Here is a 15,258-nt window from a genome sequence, read left to right on the forward strand (position 1 = left end):
TGCCCATAAGAAAGAAGATGAACTTTATAGAATTCTTCATTAAGCAGATAAAAATTATTTCTCTCTTTTCTTTTGGACAAAGCACTAAAACATTATTATTTCAGACTATTTTTAATTAAGAGAGCATAAAGAAGGTTATTTCTACATGTTATTCTGCCAAAGACTTGGTTATTTATTGGAATATTGAGGCAACTAAAACCTTGGATAAGAATTCATCTTAGTGGCCTCTACCTATCCACTAATTCAAGATAGCTCCTTACTTTAATGAAGAACTTTATTAGATGAAGTAGCAGAGAAGATATTTTTATTTACTTATTGAATTTGCTTGCTTACTCCATCACTGTAATGGAGTGATGCTGTTAAAAAAAAGAGAATATGGGAAAGAGGTTAGTTTGAGCCTACCATAGCTTTTGTGTGTATGTGCTTTAAAGTCAGTGTTCAAGTGAGTTTTGTGTATTTTGGTATATGTGTATGTGCCTTCAAATCAGTGTTGACTTCTGGTCACTGGAATTTGCTAAATGTGAGAAATCCCAGGAATTTCCCAAGCATCATCCTATCAAAATTGAAGTGTTGCAAAATCCTACTGTATAGGTGAAGGAAAGGTAAACAAATAATAGCTGACTAATGCAAAGAAACTGTTTACCTCTTGTACACACCAACCACATTCAGGACCCACTGCAAGACAGGCAGTACATGTTGCTGCATTTGATACGACACATCTGTTGTCTGCTACAAAAAGAAATAAACTATTAAACTAATTGCAAACATTTGGAGGACCAAGGCATAATTTATAAAATGTTAATCCTTGTACTTATGACGTCTTTTATTTTAGAAATAGCCAGCTCTACTGGAAAGCATGAAGATATTATCAGCATTTTGATTTTAATCAAAATAGGAAGTGATACAATCATAACAGACGGCAACATTCATGATGAGTTGGTGGTCGAAGGTATTAGAAACTTCAAATTTGGAGTAAGGTTGTCATCCTCTCTTTTTGAAAAGCAACCAAGCAAGTAAAGCATCAGAACAATTTTGGTGACTGAGAAGTAATATCTTTGAGTTATTTTGGGAGTTTGTGCTTGCTTCTTTATCCTCAAGCCAGGGATAAACAATGTTTAGCACTAGAGAAGCTATTAAATTACAGTTACCAGCATTCATTCTTCTTAAGGATGATAAGCATTTTTGATCAACAGCTAGAATGTCATATGTCACTTACTCTGATTCAGCCAGTAGCTACATGCAATTTGATTCCTGCTTGGTTCATTTATGGCAATTCTGCTACAATTATACCTTTCCCAACATACTTGTTGAACTGGCAAGCTGAAGAAGGCATCGAGTACATATTTCATAAAAATCCAACCGCTTCCTAACATTACTATTATATCTACTATCTACCATTTTTTGTAAATTTAATCATAACTATAATTTGCCATAATTGGAGCATTTATGTCTCAGATTAAAAAGCTGCTCTAATTTGGCTACGTTACTGTGACTACTACCGTTTATTTCCAAACCATATCCCTTGTATATTTGATATGTTGTTAGAAGTTTGTACTGTACTAAAGGACAGCATGCCATCAACTATTTTCATCCCTTTGTCAGAGGATTCTGGAAGACAGCCATTGAAATATAATCTGTTTTGTGTTCAGTCACTTTGCAGAGTTTCAGTATAGCAACCATATCCATAGAAAATGAAAATTAAAAGGTGCATTTATTTCAAATTCTATAACTGCAATGGTAACATTTTGTTATTAAATGATAGGTCTCTTTTTTCAGCATGGGCCAAACATGAAATGAAAGAAGCCAAAATATCAATGATTCTTTTCATTAAAGAGTGAGTGCCTTACATTAAAAACAATTCTGAAATTAGGGCAGGCCAAAACACCCTTCCAAAATATATTTTGGAAATATGTACTCAATACAAACAACTCAATTACAAATAACCACAGAATCTCATGGTTTAAATGTTTCTAAGTCTTCAATTTCAGTCTGTTTATTCAAATTCATATTTGAAAGATAATCATGTTACATAATATTTACTTATTATTTCAATTTATATGCTGCATTGTTTCTAGCATGATTAAAAACTTAAAAAATAATATTACTTAGTTTTGTCTCTATCACCAACTTTATGTAGTTCACCAAAAGTTAGATCACTGAAATATATAGTGTCTTAAAACATATTATAGGGAAATATATATCAATAAGATGAATTATTCTCAAACAATTAGTCCATTTAATTTAGTATGAACACTATTTGTGTTCTCTAAATTGTTGCCCTCCCAAAGTGTTGGCCAATACTTTCTAATATCTTCTTCCAGCAAGCCCATAGTTGGGAAGGCAGGTCTTTCCAGTAACAGGCATTAGCTGTCTAAAATCCCAGAAAGGACATTATCCCAGCCCTGTTTAAGAAGCCATATTATAGATAATATTATAGGCTCAGGCGCCTCCTCTCTGACTCAATGAGGATATAAGGGGAATGGAAGATAAAATATAAAAATACTTGGAAGATTCTATCATTACAACCTATATCATTAAAGGATACTGTAGCCAGGGCTTTTTTTCTCATAGAAAGCTCAGAGTTCCGGCACCTTTTTTTTGCAAAAAAAAAGCTGCCTCTATTGGCTTTGGAAAGCCTATTGCAGTCTTGGCTCTTTTTTATGACTCATGGACTTCAACTCCCAGAAATCCTGAGCTAGCCACACTGAGGGGAAAGAGAGAGTTTTCCAAGCTGAGCCATGCTGGCTCAGGAATTCTGGGAAGTCCTTGAGTCATAAAAGAGCCAAGTTTGCCTACCCTGCACTAGACGACATTAAAATTATTTACAAGGTTACTTCTTTAGGAACTAAACTTTTAGAATCTAAAAAAGCTAATTCAAAAAAGCCAACAGAAAAGAACTTCACATTTTTCATCTTCTTCTGTCTTTTGGAAGGTAAAATTAGATAACAAAATAATCTATTTCCTATGTTAACATCTCTTCAATGAAATCAATAAATCAATAAGGAAAGAAATGAGAAACATTTTTCTCAATGTAATATGTCTAATTTAGCTGATGCTAGAAAAAAATAGTATCTTTTGTAAATACTCTTGAAAACTATTTTGAATCTATAAACATCTATTACAACTAAACTACTTTAAAACAATTCTTAAGAATGAAATATTCTTAATTTGGACTTTACTTTTACTGTTTGGACTGTTGTGTGTTTTGAAAAATAGATTATTTAGAATCTAGTTATGTTGCACTTCAGTCTTTAAATAATTAACCTAGTATATACATAACAATATATGATGTTTTCCCTGGTGAGCTTAACATCAATAACAACATTTATTAAAAAGGCTAAAATAATTTCTGGTGGTATTATCTGTACATTAAAATTTTGTTTATTCACAATCTTTCACTTTTCACATTCTGGGAAAGCAGTAGTCATGTATCCTAGCAAAAAATGTTACATATGCGCATAAGCATGGTCAGTAGCATATGCCTTTTTAAAAATACCAAACATGCAAAGAAATAAAAATAAGTCCAAAATATCTGTATTACATCCAGAAATGCCAACTTTGCAACCAATATTTCTCATCCATAACTATGGCACCCTAAGGGTACCTGCATACATGCAAATGCTTCTCTGGGATCAGTAACGCAGCAGGGATTGCTTTTTCCTTTCAATAACATACCTAAAACCAGTTTATTGCATTTGGCAATTGTACTAAAAAAATCTCATTGTTAACCAATATAATTCATTTAATTTGAAATCAAGTGAAAAATTGATTTAAATTGTTTTATTAAAACAATTTAATGGCAATTCTTTTATAAGAAGTTGCCTCAAGCAAAATGAGTTTGACATGCCTGCTCTAGATAGCTGAATGCTCCAAAATAAATTCTAGACGTCCTGTACATGCAGCCTACCAAGCACCCTTGGACAGAGCACAGACTTTTAAAAAAAATAATAATAAAATCACCACCACTGCCCTGAAAGTCATGTTGCCTAGTGCCTCCATAGCTTACCATGACCACGAGCTCCAACACTGTAGATTTATTTATTTATTTATTTATTTTAATCCCATTTATATCCCGCCCTTCTCCGAAGACTCAGGGCGGCTTACAATTTAAGCACAAATCAAATGTGCTTAGCAATAGCCTTCATTCTATGTATATGCCTGCTTATTAGGGCTTTCGCCCCCCCCCCAGCGGCATTATGCTCCTCTAGTCACCAAATCATTGATTAGCCCACCAGCATTCTTTTGCAGACCACAAAGATTTTTAATTTATCAGTGTGGGCCTTTCCCTTCTACAAGTTGCACAGATCTCTTCTAAATTTTCCTCTTGCCTTTCCGAGTTAACTCGTTGGTCTGTCATTGAGCAAGAATTGACTTTGTAGGGAAGCATATTATCATTTGATGTATATTTAACATATGTTCTACCTTTATTTACCAATTATATACTGCTCAAAAAATAAAAGGAACACAAGATAAGACATCCTACTATTAAATACAGTACATTGTGTTGTTTAAGTGTTCCCTTTATTTTTTTGAGCAGTATATAATATTTGTATGCAATCCACATGGCGAGGTTTGGAGCAACTTACAATAGAAAAAAATATATTTTTAAAATCAGAAGATTAAAACATAAAAGCAGGGCTTTTTTCTCATAGAACACTCAGAATGGTGTTCCGGCACCTTTTTTTGCACACACACACACACACACACACAAAAGCTTTTGAACAAGCTATGCTACTCCCTCTAAAACCAATAGGAATTGCTGCTGAGCACGCCAAAAGACCTGGCCGGCAAACGTTGCACCGGCAAGTTGTCTGCAGCGAAGGTGAGTTGGCAGGAACTTTGCATCCCTCCCTGCTGCCCAACTAGTAAAGGTAAAGGTAAAGGTTCCCCCGCACGTGCGTGCTAGTCGTTTCCAACTCTAGGGGCCGGTGCTCATCTCCGTTTCAAAGCCGAAGAGCCAGCGCTCATCCGAGGATGTCTCCGTGGTCATGTGGCCGGCATGACTAGACGCCAAAGGCGCACGGAACGCTGTTACCTTCCCACCGTAGTGGTCCCTATTTTTCTACTTGCATTTTTACGTGCTTTCGAACTGCTAGGTTGGCAGAAGCTGGGACGAGTAGCAGGCGCTCACTCTGCTACGCGGCACTCGGGATTCGACCCGCTAAACTGCCGACCTTCTGATCGACAAGCTCAGCGTCCTAACCCACTGAGCCACCGCGTCCCTGCTGCCCAACTACACCATCTCAACTAGGTAAGTAAGAGAGGACAAGGAGTGGGAGGTGGATTCTGTGGAGTTCATGTGCACTCCTTCCTTGTGCTCACCCGTGACAGCTAGGCTGGTGGCCTATCCGGTGCTGGACCTGTGCCACCATCGCCTCACCCTGCACACCTAAGTGGCCACCCTGCATTGTCTGGCCCGCACCACCTCTGCCACACGCCCCGCGCAGCCCCGCCATATAGAGCAGGCCCTGCTGCTCCCACAGCACCAGCCACGCCAGTTCCGGCCCAGGGGGAAAGCCCGCCACCAACACCCCTCGCACCCATGACTGCAGCAGTGCCACTCCCCCGCCACCCCGCCTCCTGCGCCCACAAAAAGAGAGTTCCGGCACCTTTTTTTCCCCAGAAAAAAAGCCCTGACTGTAGCTATAGTCGTACTGTGGGATTGGTTTTTTTGATATAGTCTGCTTCATACAGCTGGCAATGGAGTACTGTTTTGTTATTGCCCTTTGCTGATTTTTTTTGCCTTCTGAATCTATGTAAGTTTTGACTATAGGGAAAAAAAATCTAATAAAGATTTTGTCCAACCATATTTTGTTATTAGTTTCTCAGAGTTTAATAACAAATCAACGACTGCATATGTATAGAAGACAGTAAGAGAGATGGCCTGTAACAAGACTTTATGAACTATTTGTTTTAAAATCACATATTAATTAATGTTGCAAGGAGACAAACATGAGTTAGGGTTACATAACTTTAAAAATACCATTCAAAATCTGTTTGGTTAACAATACGGTCCAATAATTTCTTATAGAAATAACATTTATAGACATATATTCATTCAGAAAATATTTTTCTGCCACTCTACTTCTAAAGAATTAGAATTAAAGCATAACTAAATTAGTTATGCTTTTTTGTTTCTTTTCTAAACCTCACAATAAAGCTGGAAATATTTTTATCACTTGGCTCAGTATAGAATTTTCTTACTATTTTATTAGCAGAATCCAGACAAAACTGGTAGAACCAAATATCTATCTTGTCAAAAATCCAGGGGCAACTTGTACTGGCTTTAGTTAAATAACAAATATGTATCAATAGGGATTTTAAAGCAAAAGAAGCCACATTTTATATTAAACAGTAATATATAAGGTATGTATTAAACCCTCAGGCATAACTAGTTGTGCAATGTCAAACTGTATATCAACATGCATTCTAGTAGAATTACATTTCACTCTCCTAAATAAGACCTAATAGACCAGACATTGCAAGAATAAATACTGTGAGAATAAGGATGGAGAATGTATTCTTTGGGCAAGATGAAATTCAGTGGTAAATCTGATTTAGATTATGGAAGCTGCAGAATGTTCAAATCAAATTCTTTAATCTGAAAATTAATTACATGGACTCTGACATTATAATTAGCCCTCTTAAAATCAGTCAGTTATCTAAGACCAGTACATAGTTATTCAACCAGCAGTAAGACCTTTGATTCTCAAATCCTAGAGCAGGAGCAGTGATGGAGAAACAAGGAGCTAGATCTGTCCAAAAAGCAGACAGTTCTGGAATTAAATGTATGCCTATCTCAATACCTTACAGGTTGCTATTATCTCAGGAAATCTTAAAGATACTAAAATAACTGACATGTGATTTGCATTATATTTAAATCTTTTCATTTGTGCTAATGTGTTTAGATTGATCAAATGTAATGGAGAGATTCATTCACATTAATTTTACTCCTGAAAATTTTTCTCATTGCAAGCAAAAGATGATTCTTTTCAATATCTGCATATATTTGGAATTACTGTCTCATTATTTTCCGGCGTATAAGACGACTGGGCGTATAAGACAACCCCCTACTTTTCCTGTTAAATTATAGGGTTTGGGCTATACTCGCCGTATAAGACTACCCCTCTTCCAACGCACACCAAATAAAAATTAAAAAACATCAGATTTGATTTTAATATGGTAATTTTAATTCAAATGCTTATGACATGCAGGTACGTAGTAGGAAAACTGTCACTTATAAACATAAGGCTGTTTGTCATCAAACATGTAAACATAAAACAGTGCAAGTGGATTAAACTTTTCCTAATTCACTCTAAAGCTGAAAGGAAGGATAAGACAATAAACCCATGGGAGCTGCCATGCTGTTTGTTTTCTAAGCTGTCAACCAAACTGGAACTGATGATGATAGGAGGAAGATAACAAACAATAGAGAGAGAGCAAGTGCCGGGCAAGTTCCTGGCGAGTCAGCAACGCCCATCATAACTCCAAGCTATTTTTACAGGATTTGCTGGCGTAACAGTTTCCCTTTAAAAGTCTTCAAAATCCTCCTGTTCCATCATCTGATATCATAAGTACATCAATGACATCTTGTGATACATTTGTAAGGCAGTCATCGTATGGATCTAATTCCGTATCAGATGGTGTGGTCTCAGCTTCGGCTTCCTCTTCATCTTGCCACAAGTAGTCGTCCTCCATACCATCTAATGAATTTGATATGCCACACTTCTTGAAAGACTTGATTACTGTTTCTGCATCAATATCATTCCAGGCTTTTATGACAAACTTGCACAAAACATCCAACTGTGGAGCACGCATGTTTCCTCCTTTTGTGAATGACTTTTTGCCGCTAACCATCCACTCATTCCACGGTTCTCGAATGCGATCTTTAAATGGCTTATTTAGGCACACATCCAGTGGCTGTACCAACAATGTCAATCCTGCAGGAATAACTGCCACATCTGTGTTTATTCTTGCCAGCCTTTGCTTGGTGCTGGGAGTTAAATGAGCCCTGAACATATCCCACACCAGTAGACTATGTTTTTGAATAAGTCCACCTGGTTGCCTGCTCCATACATTATCAAGCCATAGCTTTACCCCTTCTTCATCCATCCAGCCTTTTTCATTCACATGTACAAAACAACCAACAGGGAACTTGAGTTTCGGCATTGTTTTTCTTTTAAAAATAATCATTGGTCTCAGTCTGGCGCCATCAGCTGTGCATGCTAGTACCACTGTAAAACTGGACTTCTCATGTCCTGTTGTTTTAATTAAAATTGTTTTTTTCACCTTTTGGATCGACAGTTTTATTTCCAACCATATCAAAACTCATTGGAGTTTCATCCATATTTCCGATACTACTTAACGCACAGCCATGTTTATTGCGCTGTTGTATTACATATCGATGGAAACTATTTACTTTGGCATCAAGATCTGCAGGTAATTTTTGTGCAATTTTCATCTTTTGCCTCAGTACCAGATTATTACCTTTCCAAGAATCTAGTACACCAGGATACAGTGGCCTTAAATCTGTTGCTGTGATCTGGGTTAGATTTGGCCCACTGAAGTGCAAACAAACGTATTTTATTTCGTGTCACTACATAACTGCTTTGGCGATGCTCATTCACCATGTCTGTTACATGTTTTTCGAGTTCTGGCCAATGTGGGGTGCCTCTTCTTAATGCACACTTACCCCTTGGCATACTCTTTAATGCTTTTTCATTTGCTTTCCAGTCCCGAACCATCTTTTCTGTTACTCCATATTGTCTTGCAGCAGCACAGTTATTATGTTCTATGGCAAAGTTTACAACTTTAAGTTTGAAACTGGCTTCATATTTCTTCCTTCTTGCTGGTGAAGCCATGATGGGGTCTTGACTGTTAGCCATGTGTATACTGTACTGTATGTATTGGTGCTGTACTGTATGACCCGTTACAGATACTGGTGCTGTGCTGTACTGTATTCACCACCACATGTATCTGCTCACCAGATAGACTGCCTTCCCTCAGAATTGCCAATCCCAATATACAACAACCAGCCAATCACGGCAAGCGATGTATTTCCTGTGCACACTGCATACAAAGTCTGCTTGGATTGGGTGGGTCAGCTATCCCTCCCTGCCTGCCCAGCCGTCCCTGTCTCCAAGACGATCTGAGTGGTAGTACGCAATGTGAGTGTCACAGTGAATCCCCAACGAAAACCACAAACAGTCATAGGTACGAGTGACAATGTTTATTTCCACACAGCCAAACAGGAATAACTAAACTGGAACAAAGTCAGCGTTGGCAGCATCCTGCTCCAATGCTCTTTTATCGTCTGCCCATTCAAAAACCCCACCCCACCGACACAAGCCAACATCCGCCCGTAGGCCAATAAATACCCCACCCAGTTCTCCCATGCGCGCCTGCCCCAAGCCCTGCGAAGTGTCGTCCATCGTCAAGCAAGCCTGCCAGGTAACACCCAGCCCGCCCCTTAGCATTCTATCCTCTGTACTCCCGCCCATATCATACGCACCCCCACCACCCGTGCCACCCGACCCTCACTCCGAAACCACCCCCCCAGGCCTAGCCAGCTTCTGCCCCGAAACCCCAGGTTGGACTAGCAGAGACCCTCCCCTAACATCCCTGGCTCGGGGCCGGTATCCGTTGGCCCCTCCAACACTCGTCGCGGCGTCCGTCCCATTACCACCATCCGCCGAGCCTTGCATCCATGCGTAGAGGTCCTGGCACTTCCGGCACCAGCCACGGTGGTCTGCTGTCCCTGTGCGGCTTGGCCTGCTGGTTTGCATTGAGCCTGGCCTGCTGGTCGCATCGAAGAACCAGCAAGCCGTGCCGGAAGGCCTGCAGAAAGGCTCAACTGCGCAGACGCAGCCGTCAGCTGTTGTGTGGCTGCAGAAGTCCTCCACACTGCGGAAATCCTCTCAGGACTGTCCGGATATACAGCCACATTGTGAGACGGCGAGGTGAGAGCCAGGGAACGGGCTGGGGTATCCTCATATGTGCAGGGCATCCTTTCGAAGTGTCGACCTTGTGGGGCTCGACAGTGAGTACACATGAGAGCAGGGAGAGGGGGGCGGCTGGCCAGGATGCAGCGCACGGTGGCTCAGCTAGAGGGCGCCTGTCCCTAAAGTTTCAGCACGCCGTATACCAGCTTATAAAACGACCTCCGGCGTATAAGACGACCCTCGACTTTTGAGAATATTTTCATGGGTTAAAAAGTTGTCTTATATGCCAGAAAATACGGTAAATATGCTTCACACACAAAAATAATTCAAAAGATATTATTTTCACTCAAATGCACATCTCGTTTTCTCCTGATAGAAGGAATGTTGCCATTCAGTTTTCACCTTTCAGCAAAATCCTATATTAAAATGAATCTGATATGTATACTTTTCAAACATGGAAATATTAATTATTATTCATCTTTTAAACATTCTTGAAAATGTTTAGTCCATTTTGTTTTCTTTCAGGATTATAATAAGATTTTCTCATGCACCTTAAATCTTTCTCTTGCAATACACAATAGTTTAAAAAATTATAAACTGAAAACATTCATGTAACACTTCTCTATTCATTCACCTATAGTAATACAGTTCTTGGACATTAATTTTTTCTGTCTTGCTTGAGTGGCAACAATAAGTTCAAAAGTAGCAATGAATTTGGAGTTTGGGTTTCCTAGCAGGTCTAGAATAAGTTCTTTCTTCTGATTATAGCAAAAGAAAGCTGCCAAGTTTTTTGATACTAGCCTTCCTTATTCAATCAAACTAGACTCTGAGCTAATATGCACTTGAATTCATCAAATGTTGATATGATATCCTCATATACATAAATCTAACACTATTGTAGGCGGTATTATAGTCTTCAAAACATCAACAAGAATATCACAAAGATTTCCTTGTTGGCAATGCCCACAAAGAGACCTTTGAGGGACTCACTGGCAAAGCCATCTGTAAGTGCTGCTGAGAACTAGGAAGAAATCACATTCCACTTAACTGTTGGTGCCCTTTTACCAGGGCTTTTTTTGTCATAGAACACTCAGAATGGAGTTCTGGCACCTTTTTTGGATGGAACCTTGTAGGGTAGGCAAGGTGGGTTGTATGACATGTGTGAGTTCCAGCACCTTTTTCTTTTACAAAAAAAGCACTGCCTTTTACATTATACGTGTAATGACCTCCAAACCTTACCCTACTACTTTCAGAAACTTTCTGAAACTCTCCACAATTTCCTTTAAGGAAAAGTTCTGCTGAGTGTGCCCAAATTAACACATTCTCATATTTATCTGTAACAGTTTGGCTGTTTATTTTAAAGATAAAAAGTATTTGAGTAAAAGTGCTTGATGTAAAAAGAGAGCCAGTTTGGTCTAATGGTTAAGGCACCAGACTAAAATGTGGGAGACTGTGAGTTCAAGACCTATCTTAGCCATGAAAGTCAGTTGGATGACTTTGAGCCAGTCACACTTTCTCAGCTCAACTCACCTTATAGGATTGTTGTTGTGATGAAAGGAGGAGGAGGAAGGTGTGTTGGATATGATCACCACCTTTTTAATGAAAATAATAAAGGCAGGATACAAATACATAAAGTAAATAAAATGTTTCTCTGTGTTGTAATCTTAGCTACCATCCTGCAAAGTGTGAACATTCACTTTTGGTTTATACTAATGAACTTTCTAATCAAGTTAAGAAGATGAAACCTTAGATTTAGACAGAATAAATTAGTTTAACTTGACTAAGCTGAATATTTTGTTTCAGAGCTGAAATTACTTAAATCTTATGTCTAAGTAAACCAGCTTCAAAAATGCAGTTAATGGTCCTGGGACATTGGCTTAACCATTGTCAGAATTGTGTCTTAATGTTCAAATTTAGACAAACTACATTTACCTGAAACTAACAGACAAATGCCTCTTACTTCTCTTTTGCACAGATTCTGGAGGAAAAGGGTGAATAGCTCATTCTCTGACTACTAAACTGTGCCTTAAATTATATCCAAACATAAGCAAAAAGTGTGTATTCAAATAAGTGATCTGTTAATAAAGTCTAATGGTTCAATATTCATCATCCTACCCCTATGGCATAACAGCATGTAGGAATGGTCTTGGAAGACAAGAGAAAGAGTCACAGATGGAATAACCAGCCTGTAAAATCTGTCTCAGCCCACAGAAGTAGGAATGGCAGAGGAAATATTTCAAAATGGACTTTCCTCATTTTCCAGAGTAAAAAGAGAGGAGAAATATTTTCAGTCTAGAAGGTTCTGTTAATTTAATCTTAGGATAATGATAAAACTAGTACTCCTCATTGTGCTTCTCCTCTAGACTACTTCTCAGGGATGACACTCCAATGCATTTTTATGCATAACCCAGGTTAAAAAAAATATATATTGGCATTAACTCTTCTACTCAAAAAACATTCTCCTCCCCTCCCCATGTTTTATGGCCAAATTTATTTCTATTTAGAAACTAAAGCCTCAGAGCCCTTTAGATTTTTCTCATTTCACATAAAATTCTCCAGGTGGCTCAAAACTTCAATTGCATAATCTACAGGCACATTAAATATACTCCGAAAAAAAGCAGTTCAGTTGAAGTAGGTACAAGAAGTCCTTGACTTACAACCGCAATTGAGCCCAAAATTTCTGTTGCTAAGCAGGACAAATGTTAAGTGAATTTTGCTCCATTTTACAGCCTTTCTTACTACAGTTGTTAAATAAATCACTATAGTTAAGTTAGAAACACAGTTTTTAAGTGAATCTGACTTTCCCGTTGACTTTGCTTGTCAGAAGGTTGCAAAAGGTGATCACATGATCCCAGGATATCACAAATGTCACAAATACATGCCAGTTGCCAAGCATCTGAATTCTGATCACGTGACTGTGAGGATACTGCAACAGTTGTAAATGTGTCATTGTAACATCAAATGGTCACTAGGTTAAATCTTTCAAAGATCACGAAAACGCTACAATCCACTCTATCCTTGGAAAGATTTAAAAGATATCCTGAGAATGGCTGTGCAGCAGACAGTTAAGTTCTGTCCTTTTCCCAAAGAATAGGTGAAATGCCAAAAAATTCCTCATTATCAGTGATCAAACCTGAAAACAGATTTACATGCAAGGCATCCTCTATTTCCCTAAATTCCACACTTCCATCTACAGTACTTATTATTTTGCATGTAATCTTGTGGAAATTTTTATTCTTGTAACATTTTTTTCTTCTAATTCAACCAAAAGAGCAAATGGAAATAATAACAGATAAAAGGGTAGGCTTCCCTTCCACCATATCATCCTTCAGGTTTTTTTTTAGCTCTTCTATGTAATCTGCATAAGTTTGAAATCTCCTGAATTCTCCTATTTCTCTTATAACTGGACAATTTTTGCTTGCTGTACATTTTTTTTCTTACATTACACCTTTCTAGAAAGATTCTAGTAAGATTTGAATCATTGTACCTGTTAAAGAAGACCATTCCCAAATTCTAAGTTAATGTTGCTAACATCAGACAATTATCTTTGTTCTTGCTATTACAATATATTCCTTTGACAACCTTCAAATTACTGGAAAAAAATTAAGGCACGTTGTTGTGAAAAATGATTCTGGCACTACTCCAGCACCAGATATTTGTTTCATTTGGCTAAAGAAAGTTACCATTTGGTGAAAGTCACAGAACAAGAGATTCTTTGTCACTGGGCTATAAAGCTATTCTAGCTTATCAGCATTCTAAACTTTTTCCTAAGAATTGCCAGATTTGAAGCCTACTTTCACATCATGTTTCTTTTCATAAATTAAGTACTCTGTTTGGTTTATGTGGACAAGAGTAAGTAAAAGAACTGGCTGAAATGATAGTCATAAATTGCTATTGATATTGGTACACTTCAAAACTAGTTCTTCCGAAAAAGTGATTTAGAGACCCAGGCAACCTGCTACTATGAAGGAGAGGCAAGTTTTTCAATGTTAACAAATGCATGCTCCTGTCTAAGAATGGCTTTTGTTGTTGTACAGAAGCAATATAGCAAGGCCACAATGCCAAATTACAACATGGTAAAACTTACCTTTACATAATATCACTTATGCAGCACTTTGATGGAAATGGGGTCTCCACTAGACTATTGCTAGTATATCTGCATAGCATGAATCCACATTGTGCATTGCTAACGATAGCAATGCACAATAACTTTATACCTTTAGTAGTTAAGGACTTAGTACAGAAAGATACTAGCTGAGAGTACTAAGTATGGTCAAAAGCATCTTGAGTGCTTGCAAGATGTCCTAATTACATGTTATGCAAATTACATTTTGAATAGAAGAAACATAATGAGCTATTATTAATTATCAACATTTTTCCATAATAAAAGCCTTCAAGATTAACAAGTGTATTTCAAAATAAAAATTTGGATTTTAAAAATATAGATATGGTTCCAGCTGATTTAAAATTTATGGCATACCACTGAAATGGCAGAATCTACTACAAAAGCTGCATTTAAACATCACAACAAAAGATGTGTCTTCTTATGGATATGATGAGTATGCTGCAGGCTTTTACAAAGTCTCCTCTGTCTTTCTTCTTCCTTTACAAGTAGGTATTAAATGCCATTAATTACCCATTCAGAACAGTTTCCCATTCTTTTTGAATGGGATGAATAAAGATACCAAAATCAAATCTAGTTTTTATAATTAAATCTGGCTTAAAACCAGTTTGATTTTACATTTCCTTTGGATTGAATCTAAATTAAAAAAGCAGCATTATATAAAAATGGGGAGACACAGAATAACATTTTGGGCAAATGTTTCTATAAATCTTTGTTCCCTCATAATAATAAGTTAGTATATTGTGACAGTTTGAAAAACAGTGAATCTTGGGTTTTCACATTCCTCTTCTGTGGCATAATAGTATGGAAGGCAGGTTCAATGTTGCTTCCATATTTGACTAAACACAATTAAATATTGTATCTGAACCTAGCCAAACTGCAAATTGTCTTAAATTGGAATAGTAAAAGGAGGCTAGTTTTAGTTTTCGAAGATAGCTCAAGCCATTAAGTAAATCACAGTTTATAGATTAGGCACAATATGTAATTCTGATTAATTGAAATCAGAAGCAAACATTTCCAAATTCCCTCCCATAGCTACACTGGAAGAAGAAAAGGGAGGGGCACAATAGATGCCAGGGACTTCTTCCATAAACCTTTGTTTATTTTTATGTCCAATATGAGCTATTAACTTGTCAAATATGTAACAACATACTTGTTTCAGCATGAATATTTTAATTGACTCCAGGCAGATAC

The 15,258-nt window shown here is 37.6% G+C and overlaps 1 protein-coding gene across 2 annotated transcripts in view; it reads right to left on the bottom strand.

Moving 5' to 3' along the window:
• The window catches only part of ITGB8 (integrin subunit beta 8), a 43,587-nt gene that overhangs the window by 24,811 nt on the left and 3,518 nt on the right, over positions 1 to 15,258 (bottom strand). The window contains exon 2 of one of the 2 annotated variants that reach the window (XM_081345093.1): positions 644 to 726. In XM_081345093.1, the coding sequence (XP_081201219.1) occupies positions 644 to 726 (83 nt within the window). Of the gene's footprint in view, positions 1 to 643; positions 730 to 15,258 lie in introns of both variants that reach the window. The other variant, XM_081345092.1, reaches the window with a different exon arrangement.

The sequence above is a fragment of the Vipera berus genome, assembly GCF_964194415.1.
Source record: "Vipera berus genome assembly, chromosome: Z".
Classification (NCBI taxonomy): domain Eukaryota; kingdom Metazoa; phylum Chordata; class Lepidosauria; order Squamata; family Viperidae; genus Vipera; species Vipera berus.